General features: G+C 31.6%; 12 protein-coding genes across 12 annotated transcripts; 6 read left to right on the top strand and 6 right to left on the bottom strand.

Annotated features, from left to right (window-relative positions):
• Positions 1-4,580: 4,580 nt before the first annotated feature.
• Positions 4,581-5,723, top strand: CAB2 (phosphopantothenate--cysteine ligase CAB2; the record flags this gene model as incomplete). The annotated part of the gene is made up of 1 exon (XM_004178904.1): positions 4,581-5,723. The coding sequence occupies one exon, from the start codon at positions 4,581-4,583 to the stop codon at positions 5,721-5,723; it is 1,143 nt and encodes a 380-aa protein (XP_004178952.1).
• Positions 5,724-5,939: 216 nt separating this feature from the next.
• SAM50 (SAM complex subunit SAM50) lies at positions 5,940-7,451 on the bottom strand (the record flags this gene model as incomplete). Its single annotated transcript, XM_004178903.1, has 1 exon — positions 5,940-7,451. The coding sequence occupies one exon, from the start codon at positions 7,449-7,451 to the stop codon at positions 5,940-5,942; it is 1,512 nt and encodes a 503-aa protein (XP_004178951.1).
• A 393-nt stretch (positions 7,452-7,844) lies between these two features.
• On the bottom strand, positions 7,845-10,133 carry CRZ1 (DNA-binding transcription factor CRZ1; the record flags this gene model as incomplete). Its single annotated transcript, XM_004178902.1, has 1 exon — positions 7,845-10,133. One exon carries the CDS (start codon positions 10,131-10,133, stop codon positions 7,845-7,847), a length of 2,289 nt encoding a protein of 762 aa, XP_004178950.1.
• Positions 10,134-11,274: 1,141 nt separating this feature from the next.
• TRM12 (tRNA(Phe) (4-demethylwyosine(37)-C(7)) aminocarboxypropyltransferase) lies at positions 11,275-12,627 on the bottom strand (the record flags this gene model as incomplete). Its single annotated transcript, XM_004178901.1, has 1 exon — positions 11,275-12,627. The coding sequence occupies one exon, from the start codon at positions 12,625-12,627 to the stop codon at positions 11,275-11,277; it is 1,353 nt and encodes a 450-aa protein (XP_004178949.1).
• A 650-nt stretch (positions 12,628-13,277) lies between these two features.
• Positions 13,278-14,279, top strand: SDS3 (Sds3p; the record flags this gene model as incomplete). Its single annotated transcript, XM_004178900.1, has 1 exon — positions 13,278-14,279. One exon carries the CDS (start codon positions 13,278-13,280, stop codon positions 14,277-14,279), a length of 1,002 nt encoding a protein of 333 aa, XP_004178948.1.
• Positions 14,280-14,881: 602 nt separating this feature from the next.
• KTR5 (putative mannosyltransferase) lies at positions 14,882-16,549 on the top strand (the record flags this gene model as incomplete). Its single annotated transcript, XM_004178899.1, has 1 exon — positions 14,882-16,549. One exon carries the CDS (start codon positions 14,882-14,884, stop codon positions 16,547-16,549), a length of 1,668 nt encoding a protein of 555 aa, XP_004178947.1.
• Positions 16,550-16,859: 310 nt separating this feature from the next.
• HHF2 (histone H4) lies at positions 16,860-17,171 on the bottom strand (the record flags this gene model as incomplete). Its single annotated transcript, XM_004178898.1, has 1 exon — positions 16,860-17,171. One exon carries the CDS (start codon positions 17,169-17,171, stop codon positions 16,860-16,862), a length of 312 nt encoding a protein of 103 aa, XP_004178946.1.
• Positions 17,172-18,154: 983 nt separating this feature from the next.
• Positions 18,155-18,565, top strand: HHT2 (histone H3; the record flags this gene model as incomplete). Its single annotated transcript, XM_004178897.1, has 1 exon — positions 18,155-18,565. One exon carries the CDS (start codon positions 18,155-18,157, stop codon positions 18,563-18,565), a length of 411 nt encoding a protein of 136 aa, XP_004178945.1.
• A 241-nt stretch (positions 18,566-18,806) lies between these two features.
• Positions 18,807-19,832, bottom strand: SSN8 (cyclin-dependent protein serine/threonine kinase regulator SSN8; the record flags this gene model as incomplete). Its single annotated transcript, XM_004178896.1, has 1 exon — positions 18,807-19,832. One exon carries the CDS (start codon positions 19,830-19,832, stop codon positions 18,807-18,809), a length of 1,026 nt encoding a protein of 341 aa, XP_004178944.1.
• Positions 19,833-20,947: 1,115 nt separating this feature from the next.
• Positions 20,948-22,429, bottom strand: ICE2 (Ice2p; the record flags this gene model as incomplete). The annotated part of the gene is made up of 1 exon (XM_004178895.1): positions 20,948-22,429. One exon carries the CDS (start codon positions 22,427-22,429, stop codon positions 20,948-20,950), a length of 1,482 nt encoding a protein of 493 aa, XP_004178943.1.
• Positions 22,430-22,959: 530 nt separating this feature from the next.
• On the top strand, positions 22,960-25,119 carry UTP25 (rRNA-binding ribosome biosynthesis protein UTP25; the record flags this gene model as incomplete). Its single annotated transcript, XM_004178894.1, has 1 exon — positions 22,960-25,119. The coding sequence occupies one exon, from the start codon at positions 22,960-22,962 to the stop codon at positions 25,117-25,119; it is 2,160 nt and encodes a 719-aa protein (XP_004178942.1).
• A 475-nt stretch (positions 25,120-25,594) lies between these two features.
• On the top strand, positions 25,595-26,395 carry RSM25 (mitochondrial 37S ribosomal protein mS23; the record flags this gene model as incomplete). The annotated part of the gene is made up of 1 exon (XM_004178893.1): positions 25,595-26,395. The coding sequence occupies one exon, from the start codon at positions 25,595-25,597 to the stop codon at positions 26,393-26,395; it is 801 nt and encodes a 266-aa protein (XP_004178941.1).
• Positions 26,396-26,560: the final 165 nt, after the last annotated feature.

The following is a 26,560-nucleotide window of genomic DNA, read 5'->3' as shown; positions in this document are numbered from 1 at the left end:
ATTGTTTCTTATTTTTGTTGTAGACGAGATTGACTTTATACTCATCTACAAGTTGCTAACTAGAAATTATACATAACACTGAGCAACTGCTAGTTGCATACCTGTGAATATCGGTTCAATGCATAATCTCTACTAGTTAGCCAGCATTACTCAAACTGTGCACTCCTACCCTTATAAGTAAGTTTACAAACAGTCCAATTAAAGTAAAATGGGAAAGCTGGCGTTGACCTTTGAAAAGTATTTAAAGGCCAGCTTTTCCAGACTTAAGACATAAATTTATAGTTCTTTCACATAGTTATTTAGTTTAAAAAAGAACAACAATTATATTCGTAAGTTCGAAGTATTAACTGGTGTTAAGTTAATAAGATTGTTAAGTTAAGTTTGGTAGTTACTATCTAAGTGTATCGTACTCCTAAGTTGGTTTACAACAATTTTTTTTGTTGTAATACGAGACTAACAGGACAAGGAGGGTGTTTCGGATGGTAGTGAGATCAGTAGTTACAGGTTGTATTACACAAGATTATTGTATCTCCCCTTGGTTCTTTTCTATATAGTATATAAGAGTATATTGATCTATACATGCTCCTTATATACTTCTTTAGAGCTGGCCAGTTCTGTGTGCATAGTTACAAGATACGGTACACTCATTGAAACCTGGGTGTCATTCTTACTAATAGGTATCCTAGACAAACCAGAAGTAGGTGCGGATTCAGTGGTTACAGTTGATGTTCCATGCCTGCTGAATAGTTGTTTCTCAGCTGTGGTCAGCTGATCTGTCCTCTCTCGAGGCTTCTTTTGTACTGATTTCTTGTAAGTATTACGTGAAAGGCGACGGCGCTTAGACGGTTTTACAACATTTTTCCTGGAAATGGTGTTGATGTAGAACCAATAACTAATTTCTTGAATCCAGCATCACTAACCCAATTTCAAAGAACAATTACTTATACACATTAATTGAGCTTTATCAATATCCGCTATCGCCAGTCTAATTATAGACAATACTACACTACACCACTATTTCTAAACATTATTCCTAAAACTAAAGCCATATAAAAACGAATTGCCACGTATCAAAGGCCGGGTATTAGATGAATTAATAAGTTATTAATGCTAATTCAACAACATTAATCTCCTAATTAATACAACCAACTAATAAGTAATAAACCAATTGCTAATGATCAATTACAATTATCAAGTTCCTGCACACCAAATAAATCGTATATAAAGGGATAAGATTTCTCTGTCTCGTGGTGAACTTCTCTTGAACTTCTTTTATATAGAATAGAAAAAGAAGCCACCAAGCAAAGAAGCAAGATCCTCCCTATACCTTATATTATCTACTCTGTTTATATCTCTAACATCCTCATCTCTATTATGTTTATGTTACCTTAGCTTTATTTTACGCCCAATATTGACGATTTCAGCATACTATCTTACTGCTGTTACTACTGCTCAATATCTTTCCTCTAACACAATATCTTTTTTGTTGACTGCAATAGGTCAACAACATATTACTCTTAAACACCATACATTGAGCACAAACTTCCCAAACAGTGTTGATAAATTTTGTATCCCTATCTAACACTATGAATCTTGGTATCCCCATACTGCTATACAACATTCTCGATAAGAACATTGGCAACAGCTGCAGGAGTAGCCTTCTTAGTGAGGGGTACAAAAATTACCCTTTTTGTTAAACAGTCAATGATGACCTTCACCTGCTGATATTTACCATTAGGGTTCATCCCTGATACAAAATCAACGTTGATAGCTTCAAACCTTCTAGATGGAATTTCCAACGGATGATATACACCAAACGGTCTTTGATGCGAATTCTTGGAGAATTGGCAGGGTTCACACCTTTTCACATACTGTTGAACGGAATTCAACATCTTCGACCAGCCATAGAATTTAAGCATCAATACATACATTCTTGTAGCATATGGAAGCCCCGAACCATTAGTTCCATGACAATTCTGTAAAACTCTTAATCTTTTTCAAGCCTCTAGGTATGCATAATCTGTAACTCACTCCCTCATCAAGTCCATAATACAGGTGAATACCGACCATACAATATCCTTTTATAATTGAAAGTAGTTCAGTTGGTCACTTTTCCTTTTTCATCAATATCCTACTAATCCTGTTCATGAATGGTTCTTATCTATAAGCTTCTTTTACTTTATTTGGGGTAGCCAACTGCAACTTTGGTTCGACAATCCGTAACATATTCAATGCCATTCTCGATAGTGCATCCGCTCTATTGGGTTTACCTGGAATATATTTTGGTTTGAAATAAAAATCAGCCAGCTGTATAATTAAGCTATCGATACGGTTACTATTTTCTTTACTCTGCATTATGTTTTCTAACGATTTGTAATCAGTGTGCAATTCAAAATATATTACTTTAAGGTAGGACCTCCATTTAGGTAAGGTATAAACTACGGCATACAATTATTTACGAACAGGTCCAATTTAACTGATACCCATTCAGTGAAGGACTAGGATATGTAGCCACACCTAGTACTTTACCATCCTTAGCCAGCAATTCTAGAGTAGCTCCTTGTTGGAATCAGTTGTCACACAAACTTTCTTAGTTCCATCAAACAGCAACAACACCAATTCACTGCACGGCTTACTCTTTAGTAATTCAAAAGCATCTAGTTGCTTCTCTTCTCAGCCTTCCATTACTGTTATATACTTATGGATAGGACTCGCAATTTTACTGAAGTCTTTAACAAATTTCCTATAGTAAACTGCAAGAACTAAAAATCTTAACATATCTTTTGGAATCTTGAGTGTTGGCCAGTCTTTAATTACTTGTACTTTCGCTTCATTCATGTGAATACCTGTTCCATTTACAACATGTCTCAGGAAATGGATTTCTCTCTTGGAAAAGAAACACTTAGATATTTTAGCAGACAGCTTAAATTTCTTCAATCGATCTAATACCAAACGTACATTTTTATCATGTTCTTCTTGTGTTTTAGAATAAATCAATATATCATCTAAATATACACACGAATTTCCCAATATATTCACTTAAATGGTTATTCATCATCGTTTGGAATGTAAATAGTATGATTGTTAAACTGAATGGCATAGCACATCAAGCATATTGCCCTTGATGCGTGACATATGCTATCTTCACTTGATCATCCTCCGTTACAGGAACCTGGTGATACTCTGAAATCAAATCTAACGATGCAAACCAGCTTGCACCCTTCAATTGATCGAATAGGTCGTCAATTAATGGTAAGAGAAACCTACTTTTAAATATTGCTTCATTTAACTTCCTAAAGTCCACACATAGTCACTTAGTTCCATCATTATTATTAATGAATAATACAGGTGCACCTTAGGGAGATGACGTTGGATAAATACGACCATCTTTTATCAGTTGATCTAGTTGCCTAGACAATTCTTCCTTAGCTTCATCACACATCCTGTATGGACGACTATGTGGGGGAGCCTTGCCAGGAACCACCTCATTGTAATGCTTTATATTACCGTTATACGTAATCTCAGCAGGTAGTTCCTCTTTTACCACGGCCTAATAATCTTCCATTTAGTTTCTTTTCTAATTTATCTTCTGACACCTTTGTCTTTTCTTGATCAGTACGCATCAACAGTAAGTAGGTGATATGTTTCATTGTTTATCTTGTGAAGCTTATGATTAACGCGTCTAGTTTCTACTGGTCAAGCCTGGAAACCCTTCCTGATACTGTCTACTTGAAAGGGTTCCTTAACTGCATTATGATTTCTATCGTTAGAATTATACACGGTTATATCCCTTCTGTCAACTTTTCCTTGGTCCACAGTTTCTTACCACAGTAATAAGATACTATTATTATTTGCATGTATATCCATTTGCTAAAATAGTGTTGTAACAAATGATTGCATAACACCGGTAGACTAGAGTAGTCATGACATTGCCTTCTAAGATTATCCTCTATTTTATTAATAACCTAAACGAGGTCTATAAAATCATAGGCGAAGAGCATCTAACTTTTAAGAGTAAATAATGACGTAAACTATAAACATTATTACACATATGTATTCAAACTAAATAGGAATTAGTCTATATGTGTTTTACCCACCAATATACCTTAATATCCTGTCCTTTATTTTCAAAATTTACTTAAAAAAGTAATGAGAGCTTTCCTTATTGTATTCTAAATATTAATTTGCCTCCCCACTAAATTTTCTCGTTTGACGGTCATGAATTCTGTGACAATTCTCAAACAATGTCGCATTATATACGTTATATTCCTTTAAACCGAAATTTTTGAATCGTGATAGGATTTACAACCAAGAATGGTAAATTACTCACCCGGCTAAACTGTTAGTAACAGCATTTAAAAAAAAAATTGCCAAGCTATAAGAAAGATAAGAAATGAAAAAAAAAAATCATAAATTAAAAGAAAGAATTAAAAAACTCAATGCTTGTATAAAATATTTATTTACTTATAGACTTAGTACCTCTGATTTTATTCAATTCATTCATTTTTGTTACGATATAAAAAACATATAAAATAAAAAAAAAGGAAATACAATCGCACATAGATATTAAAACTTCCAAAATGAACGGTTCTCCAGAATATTCCACATCAAAGTCGACTGTTACTAGACCTTTAATACATTCTTCGACGACAGAAATATCTCATGCCATTGACCATTCAATTGATGAAAATATCTTTCCCGTGGCTCAGACTTCAGATGAAGAGATATATTTCCAAACAAATCCTGCACCAAGTTATTTACCAGAACTGATTAGCAATGCTGAAAGTTTTCTTCATTTGCAAAAATCATTAAGGAGAGATAAAGTAGTGCTTGTTACATCTGGTGGTACTACTGTTCCTCTAGAAAACAATACGGTTCGTTTCATTGACAATTTCTCGGCTGGTACTCGTGGTGCATCTAGCGCTGAACAATTCTTAGCTGCCGGTTACAGTGTTATATTTTTATACAGAGAATTTTCCCTAGTACCATATAATAGATTATTCACACATAGTATGAATACTTTATTTTTGGATTATATTGACGCAAAAGGTCAAATAAAACCGGAATTCCAAGAAAAGGTTGTTAAAACAAGGGCTTTGTATGAAGAATATTTGAATGAAGAAAAAAGATTATTAATATTACCATTCACTACTGTTAACCAATATTTGTATTCATTGAGAGCTATCAGTGAGCTAATGAACTCACCAGGCAGTTTATTCTATCTAGCTGCTGCCGTAAGTGATTTTTTCATTCCTTATTCTGATTTACCTAAACATAAGATTCAAAGTAGAGACTATAGTAACTCATCCGACGCATCTAATGACTCAAAATCGACTGATTCAGAAATCCTAACAGGATCCAAGGCAAAGGCAGTCACGACCCCAGATGGTAGATTGTTAATAAGTTTAAATCCAGTCCCTAAATTCTTAAAGAGACTTGTTGAAGCCTGGGCTCCAAAAGGTATGCTTGTCTCTTTTAAATTGGAAACAGATGATACAATTTTAATTCAAAAGGCTACTACTGCATTGGACAAATATGGCCATCAGCTGGTGATCGGAAACCTATTACAAACAAGAAATACTGAAGTAGTCTTCGTCTCTCCTAGTAACAGAGATGGCTATTGGGTTAGACTTGATAAGACTCAAAATAATTCTATTGAAGAATTAATTATCCCTGAAGTGATTAAACATCACAATAAATGGATTCTAAAGACAACTCATTAATTAACCAAATTTAATTAAATCACATTATATTGACTCTTGCGCAAATTTTACTGACTTATTATTATCACGGCGTTTTTTTTTTTTTTTTTTTTAATTTATTCTTATTTATATTATTTAAAAAAATCTGCATTTTCGTTATGTAATTTAAAAAATCACTGCTCATTTTTTTTTCAACCAACTTTACTTGCTCTTTCAAGGAAATGTTCATATTATTTCTTATAAAAACGATAGACCAATTCCGTATTGAAAGCCCTTTCTTGTAATATCACCTGAATGAGTAACAACAGGTATTGCAAAATTCAATTCAAATCTCGCCATGGGATGTCTAAATACAATACCCATACCTACTGACATGGAATTTTGTTTACTTAAATCATTAAAGGTATTTAATAAGCCTTTACCATTACTATTAATTAATTTCCCGCCATTTACAAACCAATGGAAACGGAAATTTGAATCATAAAATTTCCAAATTGGGATTTTATTCATTACACTAAAACCATATGAAATAAAAGCATCACCACCAACTGAATCAAAACGATCTTTAGGTCCTAACCCCATGAATTGGAAACCTCGAATATCATTAGCACCACCATTTTGAAATTTATCATTCCTATGAATTGCTTTAGAATTAGGGAAAAAATTATGTATATATCCTGTTTTAAAAGTACAAGCCATAGTAATAAAATCATCCCTAAAGAAACTTTTATTTTTAACAATTTCTAAATTTGTTTTAAAAAATCTATCAGGGGCAAATTCATTTCCTAGTTTTATTAAAGTACCCCTTGAAGAAACAATTGGATGATCTCTGCTGTCAAAAGTACAAGAATATCCTAGTTTAGAAATAAAATCATTACCAGCTTGAAATAGTAAAGTGTCTGATACGGAATTCATTCGTATCTTAGTAGTTCGGAGGTAATGATCTGTAGAAAATTCATGATTGACAAGTGTTTTCGTATTACTTAAAAAATTGCTTGATGCTGACAATCTAATACCTTGAGATAATAAATCAATTGGTGCCCCGACTTGAACTGAATTTTTAAATAAAGATGCCTTAAATAACCAATCCGGTGTAATTGGTTGAAAATAATTTAAATTATACGATGAATGAATCTTTGTACCTTTAGAAAAATTGAAATTTAATTGTTCACCACCACCAAATATGTTTCTCAATTGAAATTGTAGATATCCATCCCCTTCAGAATTCCCAATATTAGTACCGGTCTTCGCAAGGAATTTTTTAATTGGTGTTATATTTAAATTTACATTCAAATCAACTATTGATGACTGATTTGATCCCATATTTGAAAAAGACTGGGGGAGAGTAGGGAAATATGTAGAGATTGTAGAAGTTCCAGCAGATGGTAATTTGAAACCATCAGGAGTATCAATATTAGGTATGATACTTGTAACCAACCCATGCTGGATAAGTTTTGTATTTAATATATCCAACCCATTATACAACTCATCAAAACTTTTAGCATTGGAAATAGTAGAATGAACATATTGTCTTAAAATACTTGGCCTAATAGTTTGATTATTTGATGTTAATGAATTAAGCTGAATTAGTGAAGTAGGATTACGAGAGAAATATTGATTTAATTCAATTTGTCTTTGAAGTGTTTTTTCATCCACTTCTTGCCAATTGTTAGTATTTTTTATAATATCATTTGATTGATTTGATAAATTATTTTCAAAACTATCTAAAAAATCATCATCCTTATCCATCACTAATTTATTGTATTATTATTAACAATGTTTAGTTTTGTTATCTTATATATAGATACTTCTTAGAATACTTTTATCGAAATATTAGGCTTCATCCTTTTAATTAAGAGGTTAAATTTATTAGATCGGAAAGTGCTTTTGGATGTGTGGGAAAGTCTCGGAGATGAGATCTACAAAATATCTTGAGAAGTGTCAGTAGTTTTAAATAAAAGACAAAAGTTGAAAAATATAGAAGGTGATTTTTAATATATAATAATTCTTGTATAGATTATACAAAAAATTATAAAAAATGAGATTTAATAGTACAACTAATAATATTCATATATATTTTTTTGTAGAAAAAAAAAAAAAAAAAAAAATTAAAAAAAGGAAAAAAAATCGATATTGCCCATTCTAAAGATTAACATCAATGACTCCTCTCTCATGAGTTGCTTCTTCATACAACGGAGCAATGCATCTCTTACCACTTTCAGTTTTAAAATGTCTACCCAATGCATCACTTCTTGCAAATTTCTTACCACAACCCCAGCTAGTACCATTTTTCAGCTTACCACCACAAATATATCTCTTTTTACCAGTATGAAGATCTTCATGCCTCTTTCTATCATGTTGTCTTGCAAATGCTTTATTACAGATTGAACATATAAAGGGTCGTTCATTTGTATGGGTTCTTAAATGTGATTTCAAGTTATAAGGTCTTGTAAACTTCTTATCACATAATTCGCACGCATAAATAGCTGGATTTTTTTGTGATAACCTTTTTTTTGTAGTACCTGTTAAATTTTGTAAAGTTTCACCCTCTCGTAGATGAGATTCTACATCAATAGTTTGTGACTGAATATTATTTAATGATTGTGACAATATTTCTGGAGAAGATGTCTTAGAGACTGGCGTATTATTTTGAGATGGATTATTAATACTGTCAGTTTGTCGTTGGTCCATATCAGATTCACCAAAAGTTACATTAGCTAAATTACTGTAGTTAGCTCCCATTATCATATCAGATGGCCCATTATTATATGAAGTTATTTCAATAGTATCCATTGACCCTTTCTGAATATTGTTATTCAGATCTCCCATATCCATTCCATTTGAAGTTGGTATATCGTAAGATGGAGTTTCTATTTTAATAGTTGGGGTATTAAAATCTGGGAATGGATTGGGATTATTATTAAAATTCGACGATAGATTTTTTTGATTATTATTATCAGTAGAATGATTCGAGTTGGTATCTTCTGGTAATAAGTCTGCCATTTTCAACAATTTTTCTCTTGACATACTTGTCGATCTTGATCTTGATTTACTAAATGTACAAGTATGCATTATAATATGACCATTTTCTGGGGAAACACTTCTCACAGATGAAGTCACAGAAGAACCTCTTGAACGATTATGCCCACCACCCGAGGATATTCTTCTTCTTCTACCTATTCTTGCCATTCTCATATCTTCATGAATTTGTTTATCTTTCTCATTATTCTTGGCAATTTGGATTGTGGAATTACAATTTTCAGTAGGTGACAATAGACTCTGATTTTGTTGTTTATTATAATTTGGAGAATCCATAAAAGTAGATGATTGGATTGGCGGTGTTGTGATTTGAACCGCAGAACCATTTATCAGATAACTATCATGTGGTATCGAAGATGGTAAGATAATATTATTAACTAATTCCGAGGAATCATTAAACGTTGAATTTGGATTTTGAATACTATTATTAAAACTTTTATTGCTATTACCGAATTCATCATCTTGCATGTTTTGATCATTCTCATCATTGTTTCTAAACTCTTGCACTGATATTATTGGTGGAACAGTTATTTGTTGTGGCTTAATTGATTGTTTATTATTGTCTAAGGGAATGTCTATAGCATGTGAATGAGTGGAAAAATTTAACCCATTATTTTGTGGCTGTAAATTGATGGATTCAATATCTAAACTTGCAAAGAAATTATCAATTGTGGCAGATTTACTATTATTAGTAGCATTATCAGATGAAATATTTGATTGCTCTTTTGAATGATTCAATTCAAAATCATAATTTTGATTTGTTTGATCCAAGAAATTATTCAAATCATCTATATTCGATACGAATTTATAACCGTTGGGATTCATCGGTAATAAGATATTAGAAGAAGTAGCCGAGTGTAAACTTAATAAATCATCGAATTCTTCGTCACCACTTGGACTTAGATATGATACATTTGGTGATAAAGCCAAATTTGAATTTCTCAAATGGCTGTGACTTGTTTGACTATCTGAATGTGGAATCGTGTTGGGATTTAAATTGTTATAAGAGTTAGACATAGTAGAGGTATTATTGCTATTTTGCCTTGGTGGAGTATTACCTAAATTCAAATAATCATTTATATCAGATTGTCTAGTTTCATTCATAGTTATGTTCGGCTGACTGTTGAGTGTGATATTATTTGAATTGTAGATATTTAATTTCGGAGTAGTCCTTATACTATTGTTTAAATTCCCATTTTTATTATATTTATTCTGATCATCTAACATTTCAGGTTCCGAATATATATCGGACATTAAATTTTCAATATTATTTGTTGTGGTGAAGTTACCACCCTGTAAGCTGCTATTAGCGGTGTCTCTTGTTATATTAAAACTATCATTAGTTGGGGTGATATTAGAGGTGTCCTCCATATATTGAAATTCTTGTGACATTAGAGTGTTTCACAAAAAAAAAAAAAATAATAATAGCAAAACAAAACTATTCAAATATTTATCTGCAAATGTTAAGTATAAATGCGCTAGATGAGTTTGATATTCTCCGAAAAAACCCTACCTTGTATAGTCACAATGAACAAAAGCAATAGCAAAAGCAACTGTAAAGCAAAAAGCTACAAATATAACGTCGTTTCTTATTTCTATTTATCTATATTTATATATATATAGATATGTTTGTATCTCGCTTTATTGACGTATTTATTTTTTTTTTATTTGAAATATATGATCGGATTGAGTCAATTGTAGAAAAAAGGCGAAGATTATGCGATGTAGATTATGCTTAAACGTATACCATGAAGTATGGAAAAGAAATGCAATAATAATATAATAGAATTTAAACAAGTAGAGATGACATAAAATATTGGCATTATATTAGTTTTGCAGGGTCATCAAAAGACTGTTCTGTTTCAACCAATATCCATAATTACAATTACAATTACAATTACGATAATAAGCTCGAGTAATAAGGATGCCCATAGAGATGCGGAAGAAATTTTATTTGCCGGCTCATTGTGAGAAAATGCCGAAACTGAAAATTAAAAAAAGGCCAAAAAAATAAAAAGAGAAACCATACATGCCGAGACAAATCACGGAGAAGATTGTAAGCCGTTTGTTACCCGGGACATCGCATTACAGTCACAAACAATCAAAATATTTCATGAAATTTTTCACCTAGAGCCAATTGTAAAGTGATGGCAATAATGATAATACCATACTGACAGTGATGGTACAGTAGAGGTATCGAAATATATCCCTGGAATAGGCACTGCCATTATAGCCCACTTGGCAATGGCTGTTTGTAGAATTAGGCTTAGGCTTAGGCTTTACTGGAGTCATTATTGGCTGCTGCGCCTTAGAATTCGACGTGAAAAGTTGATTCTGTGGCTTGGTATGTTGTTGTCGATGCTTAGATCACCAGCAGTGACCTTGGCAACTGGGCTTAGCTTTACTTAGATCAGCCAGTAGCAAGCATTGCCCAACGGAACCGTGTGGCACAAGAGGAATATGTCTTTTGGCAAGCCGAGTCCTTCTACCAGGAAGGAAAGATTATCAACAATGCCTACAACAATAAAAGGGACTATTTGGTGACATTTACGTCGAAACAGACATGCCAGACGTCCGGAGCAAATGTCTTGATCTTCTCAACATGGACAGGAGTATATTCGTGATTAGTATCGATCGATCTTAATTGATCGATTGTGCCTTCGACAAATGTCCCATCTTGTAGAGCTGCGGTTGAAACATTTTCATGAATGTGTAGAGTAGTAGTCCGGCAGCCTTGCTGCCAGTTGAACAATTCAATGGCCAATTTCCAACCTTGTTTGCTTGAAGGCAAAAGACCCAAGTTGATATGTCTCAATTTCAATTCTTGTCTTTTATTTGTGGGAAACAATTCACGGATGATTTCAATACTTGCCTCATTATTCATATTATAGATATAACAAGTTTGAGTGTTCAATGCCTGTAATTGTCTTGTTGAAACCCATGGGAACTTATTTCTGATTGCTCCCCTCTTCAATCCTTCCACACTCCAAGGGTTTAATTCAAAACAAAATACATTTCTTGCTTTCCTTTGTAAATAACTGAGAGTGAAATACCCGATCCCACTGTACAAATCAACCACGTCATTGCCTTCAATTTCCGGATAGCTATCTAAGATTCTTTTCTTCTCCTTTATATTGCCTCGACTAAACATGGTGAAAATAGGAGCCCAATATTGATGAATCCCATTTTGAATTGTATGACACCATAATGTGTTTTCGAAATCATGACTTGTTGGATGGTCCCATAATTGATCGTTGTCAAGCAATTGCAAATCTTTAGAGATTAATTCTCCATATAATGGTTGAATATTGAATGGTCGTCTCATGACATCTGATTCGATAATTGGCTTATTAATGGCTACATGAGTCAATTGAGGAAATAAAATTCTTAACAATTCTTGGAAATATTCATCTTGAACAGTAGTATTATTTGTAACATTTTCTATCTTTTGTTTAAATAATAATTGCCAATCATCAAACAAGAATGATTTCTGATGAGAATTATTGAATAGTAAAAGTGGTGGGTAAATCGTATATCTGATGGGTAATTGCTCTATAAGCTTGGTAATACTTAACCCATTTCTGGTTAAAAGATTCTTATAATTTTCTGTAGAAAGAAAATTTTCAGTAAAATTGATTATAGGTGATTTTGAAACGTCAGTTGAGTTGTCATTTAAATAATAATCACGAATTTCGAAATTTGAAGAGTATTGAGAAATTATTTGGAAATTAGCATCGTCCACGGAATCGTGAATCGTGGTTCTAATAACTGATTTATTGGGCAATGTAGGATCTCGATAGATGGGCTTGGCAAATAAGCCATGTTTCTCTAGATCCGTTTTAATTGGCTTAATATATTTTGGGTCACTAATAATTAATTCCAGCATGATCGATTGTTCTTCCCTTTTTCGTTTCTCTTCATTAAAAACATTCCACGCTTGTCACTTAAAACTCTTTGAAACAAACTTTGCCACGTATTTTCCTGTTAGGATTCAAAATATAAATCTTTTACGCATTAGATCTTTACATATTATTACGTATTTGCATTTTTCAAGCTTTACTTGGAAGAATATATTTTTTTCTCGGAATTCAGATTTGATAATGGAATTTTAGGCGATTTTTCTTTGTTCCGCGGAAATAAGATGAAAAATTCCTCCATTGTTTCCTATTTTTTTCATGATATATAAAATTATTGAAATTTTTCTTTTCAATTCGAAAATAGGGTTTTTCGAAAAAACCTTAAATAGACCTAAAAGCAAACCCTGAAAGATGACTAGCCCGATTTATTTACTGTTTGAAAAACCCGGTAATGATATCGTTTACCGCCCTTAATTTCAACATTTGTAAAGATGATTTCGGATGTTAAGAAGTTTTGTGTGTTAAAAATGATAAACATGTATATATATATATATACATATACATACATACACGTAAATGTAAATGGATTTGAAACAGAATGAATTTTTTTGATATTGCAAAGCAATTAGTTTATTAAAGAGTGATATTACAAGAGATTTATTCAAAATACAATTTGGTCATGGCTAGTAATCAATTGACGCGTAGTGAATTAAAACGTCGGAGTTTAATAAATATGTTAAATGTATATGAAGATTATTTTTATAAGAATAAAGATGTTGAATATGAGAGGAAAATTCGTGTTCTTCAAAACGATTTGTATGCTATTCAAAATAATAAAGAAATAAATCCTATTAATGGTGAAAATGAAGAAGGTGATCCATTAAATGTCGAAAAAGGGAAAACTAGTATCGACTATTTCAATAAGATGGAAGATTTGAAAGAAGGTCGTGATTATGATTTAATTAGGTTAAGATTATACCAGGATTACATTTTTGAATCCAAGACAAATGATTATATTGAAGAAATTAATAGTATCAATAATGAATATGGAATGATTGAAAATATATGCCAAAATAAATTAATTGAGAAATACAAGAGGAAAATTCAAGAATTGAAAATTGAAAATGAAAATTATCAATTGCTTAATAAAAAAAATCAACATTTAAATTTTGAGCCATTTTTAGAATTGTCTACGAATTATTCCAAGGGGAGAGATATAAATAAACCAATTACGAGAGGTCAATTGAATAATGGGGTAGAGGCAGAATATACAAATGGATCAAGAAGTGGCTCCAATCTATCGATCAAGAGTATAACGAGTCCCAAAAGTTCTAGTTATGAAATGGAAACTGAATCTCATAGTACTATTAATAATGGTATACATAGGAGACGTGTCACACGAAATAAAAAACTTAAATATACAAGAAGAGAGGCACTGTCAGAGGAAGATGAGGGGGGCACCACATCTACTACCACAGCCGCTACAACTGCAAAGGAAACAGAGTTAAAATCGTCAGAATTATCTCATTTAAAAGAATTCTTAGAAAAACCAGAATCTCTTTGTAAAGAATTATTTGATATTACAAATTCAGAATTAGTCCCACGATCTTCTATCAAAAATGAATTACATAACTTGCTCTTTAAAGATGTACGTATTCAAATAAAAGAGAAAAAGATTTAAAAAATAAAAAAGCCATAATCAAAATTTCACCTCCATTGAATTCATTGACACATGACGAAGTTACAGAAGATATAGCGATGATAAGACGTTATACTGGGAAATCACCTGCGCCTTTCAAAGTGAAAAAACAAAGAGATGATGATTTGGCACTTGGCGAAAGTTTAAATAGATTTAAATATATATATATATATATATATATGGGTATGTTATATTTTTTTAACAAGCGATGCTCTTTGACATGATTCAATGCTTTGATTTGTTACCTTTTTTGGATAAGATACTCCGAGGCTTTGAAATTTTTACACACATCACATTTTGATAATTTTCATTACCATTTTTTCGTGTATTGAAAAACTCGAAAAAACTAGATGCCAATGAAATTTACGTGTATAGGAAAAATTATGAATTTAATATTTAATTACTAAGTAATTTATCTTCACAGAAAATTTAAAAGTTTAAAAATTATTAGGGATCAAATATTTGTATTATTATTTTTTTTTGTTATAAATTTGTAAAATAATCAAGATCAAAGGGTTGTGTGAAAGTGAAACTCCCTCAATCATCCCATTGTAATATAAAAAGAAAAAAAAAAAAAGGACAATATGTTTAGAAGAAAACGAATAGTTAGACATATCAGATATTTGATTGAAGAATTTATGGATAATTGTGGTGGGACTTTCGTCCTTGTAATCGTAGCATTGGTAATTACAGGGATTGTTATGAAAGATACATTAAGTATAGAATATAACACATATAATCAAGTAACTACATATGCAGGGTTTGATTTCCCCTCCAAAAGAGATTTCCCCTTCCATAGAGGATGTTTAGATGTGGATGAATATTTGAATGATCCCGAATATACCAAGATGAATGCAAGTTTTGTCATATTGACCAGAAATGAAGAATTTGAAGGTGTTAAAAGAACCATGACTAGTCTTGAACAACATTTCAATCAATGGTATAATTATCCATATGTATTTTTAAATGATGTGGAATTTACCCAAGAATATAAAGACAAGATTATGGATCTTACAAACTCTACAGTCGAATTTGGTACTATTGACGAATTGAATTGGGAATTTCCTGAAGATGTCCGTAATTCCTTTGAATTTAAACAATACATTCAAGATCAAAATGATCGTTCAGTGATGTACGGTGGGTTGGAATCATATCACAAGATGTGTCGATTTTATTCTGGATTATTTTATAAGCATCCCTTAGTACAAAAACGTGAATGGTATTGGAGAATTGAACCCGATGTGGAATTTTTCTGTGATTTAACATATGATCCATTTTATGAAATGCAACGACATAATAAGAAATATGGATTTACCATTGTAATTCCTGAATTATATTGGACTGTCCCCAATTTGTTCCGATATACTAGATCCTATATCAATTCTAATAATTTGATTGTGGGATCGTTATGGAAACTATTCACAAGGTCGTACAAGATCTTGGATGACGAATTTGTGGAGGAGCATAGTAATGAAGGATTAAACGATTGGATCAATTTTGAAGAAGAGATTGATGATAAGTTTAGTGAGATGATTTCAGTGGACCATCTTATTGAGTTTGATCCTGATGATAATGATGGGATTGAATATTTAGTACGCAAGTCTAAATCTAAATTACCGATTGTGGAGGATAAATTCAATGATGAAGAATATAACATGTGCCATTTTTGGAGTAATTTTGAAATCGCTAGAGTGGATGTATTTGATAATGATATTTATAATGGATATTTCCAATATTTGGAAGAAAGCGGAGGGTTTTGGAAAGAAAGATGGGGGGATGCACCTGTGCATTCGTTAGGGTTAGGCATGACATTAAATTTGCATGATGTTCATTATTTCCGAGATATTGGATATAGACATTCTAATCTACATCATTGCCCTAGAAATTATGAAGGGGATGGTAACAAGTATAAAGGTCAATTACCTTACAAGCATAAAGAAGAGAGATTCTCCAGAAAAGTGAATAGCCCCGATTGGCAATACGATCGATCCAACGAGTTTGGTAGTGGGTGTCGATGCCGCTGCCCTAACAAGATTGATGTGGAGGATTCTTCGTATCAATGTTTTGAAAAATGGATCGGGATGATTTATTTTGATAAAGATGAATATAATTTCGAATTGGATGGGGAATGGACGGGGAAAGTGAATGGTGAGAAACGATTTAAACAAGTCAAGAAGGATTTTTTGAAATACAAGCAACAAGAAGATTCTTGGGCGAATCTGGGGCTTAAGCTCGGCGAGGCCGAGACGTAAGCATAGCATTTCATAAGCATATAAAAGCAAAAGTGTTTGCGAATTCATATTTTTTGTAAATTTATTTTTTTTATTAGAAACTATGAAAAAAGTAAAAAATATATATATATAGAATTAATTAAAAACAACGCGTATAAACGTATTTATAGAATAAATGAATTTTTATTTGTACTAGAATTTTGTAATTAATTTCTAAGTTAAGTAAAGAGTAGACCGAAAAAAAAACCCAATGAATAAAAATATAAAAATAAAGTAGAAAAAATACATGGAAAATACAGTGATTCGAATTGAAAGTCCTTTTCCCGTCGAATTAACCACCGAAACCATATAAGGTTCTACCTTGTCTCTTCAAAGCATAGACGACATCCAAAGAGGTGACGGTCTTTCTCTTGGCGTGCTCGGTATAAGTGACGGCGTCTCTGATAACGGATTCCAAGAAAGATTTCAAAACGGCTCTGACTTCTTCGTAGATCAAACCAGAAATACGCTTGACACCACCTCTTCTGGCCAATCTTCTAATAGCTGGCTTGGTGATACCTTGGATGTTATCTCTTAGAATCTTTCTGTGACGTTTAGCACCACCTTTACCCAAACCTTTACCACCTTTACCTCTACCAGACATTGTATAATATTATTTATTAGTTAGTTGTTTTGTTGTTTTGCTTTATAAGCTGATGCTCTTTTATGTATTATAACAAACAAGAAATACAAAGATATAAGCGTATTTAGATCAACAATACTCGGCCTTTATATATTGTAAAAAAAAAAAGCCAATAATCTAGAAACCATAATCTATACTATACGTAATGAATAAACAACACGCGGCTCCTTAATCTCTGGCCCTAGAATCCCCGTGCCTCGTTTCAATGTGTTTTTTTCTTGTTGGACCGGGCTATCTGGCCATAATAAACTCTCGAATCAAACTACTTCAATTTCACCCACTGGAAACGAAGGCCCGAAAATTTCGCATGCGGCCCCTGTTTTTCGCAGCAGTTTGTCACGCGAAATTTCAATAGAAAATTTCAAATACAAAAAAATTGCAAATACAAAAAAAACGCGAAAGACCTCGGCGGCTAATTTTATTCACGCGTCAGCGTACGGACCCATTTTTTCGCGCGAGAGGTGACGGATCACCATACAAAGTGCGAAAAAATGGGTCCGCAAGGTGTGTGATTTTCGGCTCTGAGAAAAACACGGTCTGAGTGTTTCGGCCCAGTGTGCGAAATTACCAGCACGGCAATTAATATTCTGTTGGCTAATTTTAGATTGTTTCTGCGGTGATACCGTGTGGAAATGGAAAATGGGAAACGACGGAAATCACTGTAAAGGTCAGCATGTTATTGGCTGGAAAGATGGAAGGAATGAAACGAGACGAGACAGGACAGGACAGGACAGGACAGGACAGGACAACTGGTGAGAGAGACAAGAAGGAACGTGAAGGAGTAAACGCGGAGGCGAAGAGAAGGGAAAAGAGTCAGAGACGAAGGTATTTAAGTGGACTGGTTTTTCTGGTAAAAGGGATTTCCGTTTTTCTCTTTTTCTCTCCTTTCCATTATTCAAAATTAAAAGATCATTATCAATCACAGAAGTCAATAACCACAAACAATGGCTAGAACCAAACAAACAGCTAGAAAGTCTACTGGTGGTAAAGCACCAAGAAAGCAATTAGCCTCCAAGGCTGCCAGAAAATCTGCTCCATCTACCGGTGGTGTCAAGAAGCCTCACAGATATAAGCCAGGTACTGTTGCCTTGAGAGAAATTAGAAGATTCCAAAAATCTACTGAATTGCTTATCAGAAAATTACCTTTCCAAAGATTGGTCCGTGAAATTGCTCAAGATTTCAAGACTGATTTGAGATTCCAATCTTCTGCTATCGGTGCCTTGCAAGAATCTGTTGAAGCTTACTTAGTTTCCTTATTCGAAGATACCAACTTGGCCGCCATCCACGCCAAGAGAGTCACTATCCAAAAGAAGGATATCAAATTGGCTAGAAGATTAAGAGGTGAAAGATCTTAGGCGCAGGTGCGTGAGCTCTTTATCATTTTTTTAAAAAATTTCTTTTCAGAATTATTTTGGGGTTTTTTATTTTCATATATTTTCTATCACTTGGGTCTCTTTAATGGTACTTTTATCTACGTTTTAAATAGTACACTTATTATTATTTTTATTTATATATATATTAAATATTTTTATCTATATATAATCGTTTATTCAAAAAAATTAAGATTAAAATTAAAATTGAAATCATAACACATCGTTAATTCATTTTAGTAGGGTTTCGTAAATATAATGCATGCAAAAGAAACTTGATCCATACTTCTTGGTATGATTCCCAATGTTCATATAACGTGATCGTTTGCTGGATCGTATCCATCACTTCTTCCAAATTGATTTGTGATTCAGCCAAGAATCGATTAAAGATTTCTTGTTTCTTCTTATTAATCTCCATATTACTATTCGTATTATTACGAGAATCTTCATTCACCCCACTATTCATATTATTATAATTATTAATACTCTTGACATTACGAAGACAGATCGTTATGAAAAGACATGACACAGCAATGATATGAGGTGAATATAACAGATGTACTTCATTGATTATGTAACTATCATTGATCAGACTCCAACAATTTTGAATGTCTTCATTATTCAATTTTAAATTATAAGGTTCTTGTTTAAGACACTTGATGATCTCTTCCATAGAATTATAGGGATGATGAACTATCAAATAACTATCCAATTCTTCAATCAAATAAAATTCAAACTCTGTCACTTTTGTCGGATCAGGTGGGATATATTCAGGCCAAAGAGATCTTGCTTCGCTAACCAGTGTACGGATATATTGAGGACATTCTTCCACTTTACATGATAAATAAACACATGTGGTGACTAATAGAAATAAATTGATCTCTCTTACAGAGACTTTTAATAGAAATCGAGCCATATATATTTGAGCTGTCGCTAATGCACATTGACGAATATTAAGTCGACGTCCCAATTTCATTATTAAAAAATAACTATAAATCCTCAAATTATAATCCTTAGACCAATGTAAATCTCGTGCTGCTATAGGTATATTCTTGGCATATATTTGATGTCCGTTACTATTTGTCGTATTGTTATTATTATCCCTCTTGGAAGGTGTATCCATGATGACATTCAACCCATTAGGGTATTGTTGTAATTCTGTATTCCAAAGACATGCTCGTTCTCGAGCTAACGATTGTCTTGTAAATTGCCATTTCGATCGTTGGGTAGATGTCCAATAACTACCGGACATATCAGGTAATTACTTTAGTATACTTCAATGACTTTTGCAAAGGCAATAATGGGAATATAGTTGAAGAATGTACTTTATTAAATAAATCAAATTACTCCACTAGGTTATGACCTATTAATATTTCAATCTTACCCGGCCCTTAATTTTTTTTTTTTTTTTTTTTTTTTCGCAAGATCTGTTGTGGAAAAAAAAGAAGAAAAAAGAAAGAAAAAAAAGTATAAATACCAAATACATATCCGTAAAAAAATAAGAGAAGATTACATTTTTTACTTATATATTTTCTAACTTTTGTGAAAAAGAACCAATCCATAACCAAAGAATCGTCACTAATCGAAGCTTACAAAAGGGTTTTATTTATTAAAACTCATACCATGCTTTGGGTCGAAAGTCTCCCACCAGTCTATATGCGGAAAACGTAATGAGATTTAAAAATTTTAAAATGTTTAAATCAACTCATTAAAAAATATAATTTATTATATTTTTTCCTATCCTAGATTTCCTTCTGAGAAATTTAGTGTATTTTCGGTAAGGAGGTGTTTTCTGTACATCTCAAACCATAGTTATGACGATTGCTGTAGTTTTTTTTATGAAAATTATGGTAACCCAATGGAGCTTACTATTCTTGGTTCATGGATTCCAAATTTTTTTTTTTATTTTTTTTAATAAAAACAGTTTGAAGATTAGTTCTTAGAACTAGTTTCTTTTGCATTTTCAAAGGTGCCAAACTGAATTAAACATTGCCATTTTGTTTGTTTTTACTCAGTAGAGTATTACAATATTTTGTAATTGTAATAAAAATAATCGAAAAAGAAAAAAAATTAGTACTTTTTTTTAATGATGAAATAACTATGCAACATAGAGTCAAGCTCTGAGCTAAAAATAATAGCATGGGAAGAGACTTGCTTCAATTTCTGAATCTTAAAATTTTTATTTTTTTTTTTCGAAATTTATTTTTATCTTTACAAAAAATTGTAATTTGTTAAACAAATCTTTTAACTTTATAAATTTTGATGATATTTTTAAAAAAGAAAAATGCATTAATAATAATATATAGAGATAGTACAACTAGATGATAATCTATTTTTCTGAAAGCTTGTGTAAATTATAAGGTGATATCATTTCCTACCTCCAATTAATTCACTTCCATAAAGTGTAATGGTCCAAAAGATATTACACCAATTCCAAAATCTCCATGAATCAACAACTACCTCATTATTGTTGGAATTGTTCCACAATTTAAATTCACTCTTCAATTCACCTGAATATTGTAAAATTAAATTGGTATACATGGCAATTAAAATACATGGACTATACCAATACAATACTTTCATAAATTTGCTGTTTGATTTAGTCTTAATATTATTATTAGAAAATCCATTACTTCTACTTTCTAAAGCAGGAATTATTCTAGTGGCTGCATAAAATATTAATACTCTATAGCAAAGATTTACTAGAATTACAGGTGATATCGATTCAGATGCCATTTTTAATGTTATTGAATATAATTCATAAATTGATGATGGTATACCTAATGTAAATCTTTTGGATAATTTTAATATGAATTTAAATGATTTCTTGGAAATTTTAACGCATTGGAATAATAGAGAATTAAATTTATTAGAAAAATTATCCTTGGTAGTTAATTTAATAATTTTCAATTTAATAAACTCATCTACATTCTTGATTAAAGAATTATAATAATAAATTAATAAATTATCACTGATAAAAAAATTCCTTTGATGAATTTGCCAACTTTCCTTTAATGTATCAAATATATCATCCATGGCAGTAGTAGCCATAATGGGAGAAATTTCATATATACAACATACAATATATGCAAAGAATAAAGAACTTTCCACTACTGAACCACGATGACTTACAATTCCATATATGGCTACACCTCCAACTAATGAAAATGTAAAACTTAATAATGAAGCCACTTGATTTGAAAGGTGCCAAAGTGGAGTCACATATATTTTATAGATATAATATATTGATGTTGTAACCATACTACTTGACATTATTAATGATAAGATAATCCATATACTTGAATTTTTAACTGTAGTTAACCATATATTTGTTTCACCAATAACTTGAATAGCCAAGATTGTGAAAAACCCTTCCACTAAAGCAAATAAGGGAGTGGAATATGAAAGACAAAATTTCCATCGAGGCATCGCATAATAAAAGAAATATTTATAAATAAATGATATTGTCTTGGATGGATATGTATCATTATTCTTTAATATAGAAGTAATTGTCTCCATAGAAGGATTTTCATCACTCATTGATATGGATAATTCAGTATGTGAAAATAATGAAAGGAATATATGTAAAATGCCTATTATATTGAAATTTTGAAAATAATATAGAAAGTTAGTCCAAGCAATAAATCGTTGCCATCTTAGTTTTCTTGCTATTGCATTTAGTGTAGTTGTAATAAAATAAGAACTAAATAACGTCAATGTAAATGCAAGCCCACACTGAAGTCCCCCAAGTTGAAAGGCAATCGGAACCGTCATCAATACCGATAGTAAGTATATGCCTGCAAAAAAGAATCTTGTACTTTCTCCAAGATTTTTAAGCACTTGTGACATTTGCAATGGAATCAAAATTTGGTAAAATGTGTAGACTAATGAATTTTTCTTTATTTGTTTGTTTTTTTGTTGTAGATATAATAATCTTAGTTTTAGCTCGAATGGTGAAGTTATATCAATTCTTACTTCAAAGGAAAAGTTTTTCCTCTTTAAATTACCAAGCTGTTTCAGGATATCCTTACAGTTTAAAGGAAAGCTCGGTAAAGTATCTTGGATTGTCGATCGTGAAATAATTTTATATATATCACTTTACTTAAGGTTCATTTATGACGATCTCTGAAGTCTCATTGCGTCATTGTTTCATTTCCCAGCGCCAAAATGCTTATTATGGAAAATTGATTTTTTTTTTTGTACACTTTTCATGTGATCCGTGTTTTTGAAAAATTTTAGTGATGAGCTTTCTCTACAAAGAGAGAGCGGTAAAAAGTTTCAATAGCATTCTGTTATAATTGACTTAAAAAACAAAAATTTCTTTAATGTGATTATTATATTATCTTTTTACATCAACAAATTTGAAAATCAGGGTTAAAATGTCAGGTTTTAAACCACAAAATAATTATTCGGAAGGATACGGTAAAAGAGGAAGAAGCCAAAAGAGAAGTATCAAGAAGTCGAGCGGTGCTAAGAGATTTAAAACAGAAGATACCCGGATTGTAAAAGAAACAATTGAAGATGAAAGTTCAGATGAAGATGTTTCAAATACTTCTATTGATAAGGAAGCAGAAGTCACAGAAGATCTAGAAAAGAAAAAACAGGTTTACGATGCCCTTGTGACAATTTTAAAAAGTGAGCACAAAGAACCAAAAATGAGAGATAATCTCAACGAAACTTCTAAAGAAGAGCATTTAACTGATGAAGATTTGGATGAGGATGAAAAATTTGAAACAGAAGAACAAGAAATCGAAAACAACCTATTGTCAATAAAAGATGATGAAGAAGAAGGGGAAAATAACGACGATAATGCAGGAGAAAGTGATGATGAAAGTGATAATAAGTCTGATCCTTTTGACTCACACTTTAATCAGCCAACTGAGCAATTTACCAATAAATTTGCAGATGCTTTTAAAAATAAACAAATTAAATACCGTTCTATAAAGTACAAAATTAATGAGTATGAATCAAGTATCTATTCAGAACCACGAATTCTTGAAGATGAACAAACAAAAGTTAAATCACCTGTTTTAAAATCCAGTATTCACTCTTACGCTTTAAAAAAAAGATTAAAGATTAATAATGACTTGTTAGATCCTGCAGTTAACAATTTAACAACTATTCAAAAAGAACTAGTCGATCCAATGTTTCAATATAAAGATATTCTTTATGAATATGGCAATTATGGGAAAGATGAAGAAGAATATAGAAGCTTGTACTGCTTACATGTTTTGAATCACATATATAAAACTAGAGACCGTATTCTAAAAAATAATTCAAAAGTGCAAGACAATCCAGATGCTGAATTTCTTGATCAAGGTTTCACTAGACCTAAAGTTCTAATTGTTGCCCCAACTAGAGATGCAGGTTATTCTATTGTGAATGAAATTATAAAGAAATCTGGTATTGATCAAATTGATAAAAAAAGCAAGTTCAGAGATCAATTTTATGAAGAATCTTTGCTTCCAGCATCCAAACCAAAGTCTTTCCAAGCTGTTTTTAAGGGGAACTCTAATGATTATTTTGTTTTAGGTATAAAATTTACCAGAAAGGCTATTAAATTGTATAGTAATTTCTATCAGTCAGATATTATTGTTTGTTCTCCCTTGGGTTTACATATGATACTTGAAAATACTGACAAAAAGAAGAGACAAGATGATTTCTTATCTTCCATTGAGCTTATGATCATTGATCAATTACATTCCATGGAATTTCAAAATATTTCACATGTTACCAGTATATTTGAACATATTAATAAGATTCCAAAAGAACAACATGATACCGATTTTAGCAGAATTAAAATGTGGTATATCAATGATCAAGCAAAGTTATTTAGACAAACAATGATCTTCACAAAGTATATTTCGCCTTCAGCAAATTTCTTTTTGAATGGGAAGTGTCAGAATTGGTCAGGAAGATGGAAGAATCATAAAATGATCACACCTAATGAATCTAGTATTGGTCAGTTAGGTTTAAGAGTGAAGCAAATGTTCCACAGATTTGATATTATAGGCGGCTCTATTGTAGATGAACCCGATTATCGTTTTAAATATTTTACCAGTGTTATTGTTCAAAGTATAACTAAATCTACAAGTTATGAGGATGGTATGTTGATATACATTACAGATTATACAGACTATGTTAGAGTCAGAAATTATTTAAAGGAAAAGACGACTATACTATTTGGTGATATTAATGAATATTCGGATCAAAAGCAAGTTAACTCTAATAGAGCATTATTCCAACAACGGCGTGTTAAAGTTCTTTTGTACACCGAAAGATTGCATCATTTTAGACGTTATGAAATTAAAGGGGTAAAGAACATAGTCTTCTACAAAGCACCAACTAATCCAGAGTTCTATAACGAGGTAGTAAGATATATTGGGAAAAACGCATTTACTGGTAATACTGATATAAATATTTCAAATGTTCGAACAATATATAGCAAATTAGATGGGTTGGCTTTAGAGAGAATAATGGGTACTAAAAGAGCTGCAGTATTAACTCATGGTCAAAATGAGACGTATGAATTTAAATAAACAATTATATTGTAATTTTAACCGACTGATTATTGTTTAAATAATACTACAAGATGTGTATAATAGAAAAATGTTTGCTTCTTGTTTCAAACTACTGAAAGTTATAATTATTAGTTCTTTTTTACAACTTAAATTAAATAGGAATAATTCAATGGTAAACTTTTAAAAATTTTCTTTAGATATATTATGAATATTAAACTATATAACGTGAGAGAAAACTATTTAATCATGTCTTATGATTACTATTATATGGGTTATCTTTCGGCGTGTAATTTTCTATTAGTATTTCACTATCGTAATTTTTTAAGAGTATGAGAAAGATCCGAAATAGACAAATGATAAAAAAAATAAGGTGGGCATAATAGAGAAAAAGGAAGAACAAACAAGAGTTGTACATATTTAAAAATTTAAAGACTATTCAATTTAACTTTTAATAGTTGTTTATGCATAATTTATTGTATGTTATCAAAGTAAGATGAAAATTCAACAGAACGCTGTGAACGTGCTAGAACGAACCTCTGCATACCTTCAAGCTGGTATGATCAAAAAACCTCCAGTATGGTATGATGTTGTTGCAGCTACACCACCCTCAAAAAAATTCACACGTGAACCGAAGTTTATAAATCCTTCTACAAATAAACGTACTGTAGAGTTTAAGCCTTTGAAAGATTATTTAAATAGAACCACTGGATTATACAAGACGAGAGCTAATTCAATTGATAAAAAAAATGCAGTCAGCTCTTTGTATAAGATTCCTAAATTGACTTATATTGAGGATAAACTTAGAAAACTATTTTATGAACAACATCCCTGGGAATTAACAAGACCTAAAATTGTAATGGAGAATCACGGTGAAGTGACCTATGATTGGTCAAGATTACTTCAACTTGGAAAACCGCTTGATGGTGAAAGTGTAGTTCAAAGGACCCTGTTCCTCTTAAAAACTAAAGAGCATAGAAAATTAATTGATGCCTATAACCAAGCAAGATTTGAGTTCTATAGGCTGAGAATGGCAGAAGAAATTCAAGAACAAGTTGCCCAAGAAGAATCTGAAATGTTTGGCGCAGTCTTTGGTTCAACTACTATTGAATTTGGTATTGAAAAGGAACAAGAAATGATAGATAGTTGGAAGGTGGAAGCTATTAAAGAAACAGAAATTAATGAAGCTAAGAGATCAAAAGAATCTGTTTCATGGAAGACAGACTCATTAGAAGGTAAAGAAGATGAGTTTAATACTGGCGATATATTAGAAGCGGAACCTGAAACTACGAACTAAATATCTATTTGAAGCTCATTAATTGATAATATAAGTATTAGATATTTTTAATGATAGCCAATAAACCAGAAGATTTTCTTCAACTGTAATGTTTAATTCGCTTGAGGAAATTTAGCATAATTATTGCATTAAATTCTTTAAAACCTTGTACTAGTTTAGCCTGTA

This window comes from Henningerozyma blattae, chromosome 2 (genome assembly GCF_000315915.1).
Source record: "Henningerozyma blattae CBS 6284 chromosome 2, complete genome".
Classification (NCBI taxonomy): Eukaryota; Fungi; Ascomycota; class Saccharomycetes; order Saccharomycetales; family Saccharomycetaceae; genus Henningerozyma; species Henningerozyma blattae.
Note: the sequence above shows the minus strand (reverse complement) of the source record. Positions and strands in the feature narration are given on the sequence as shown.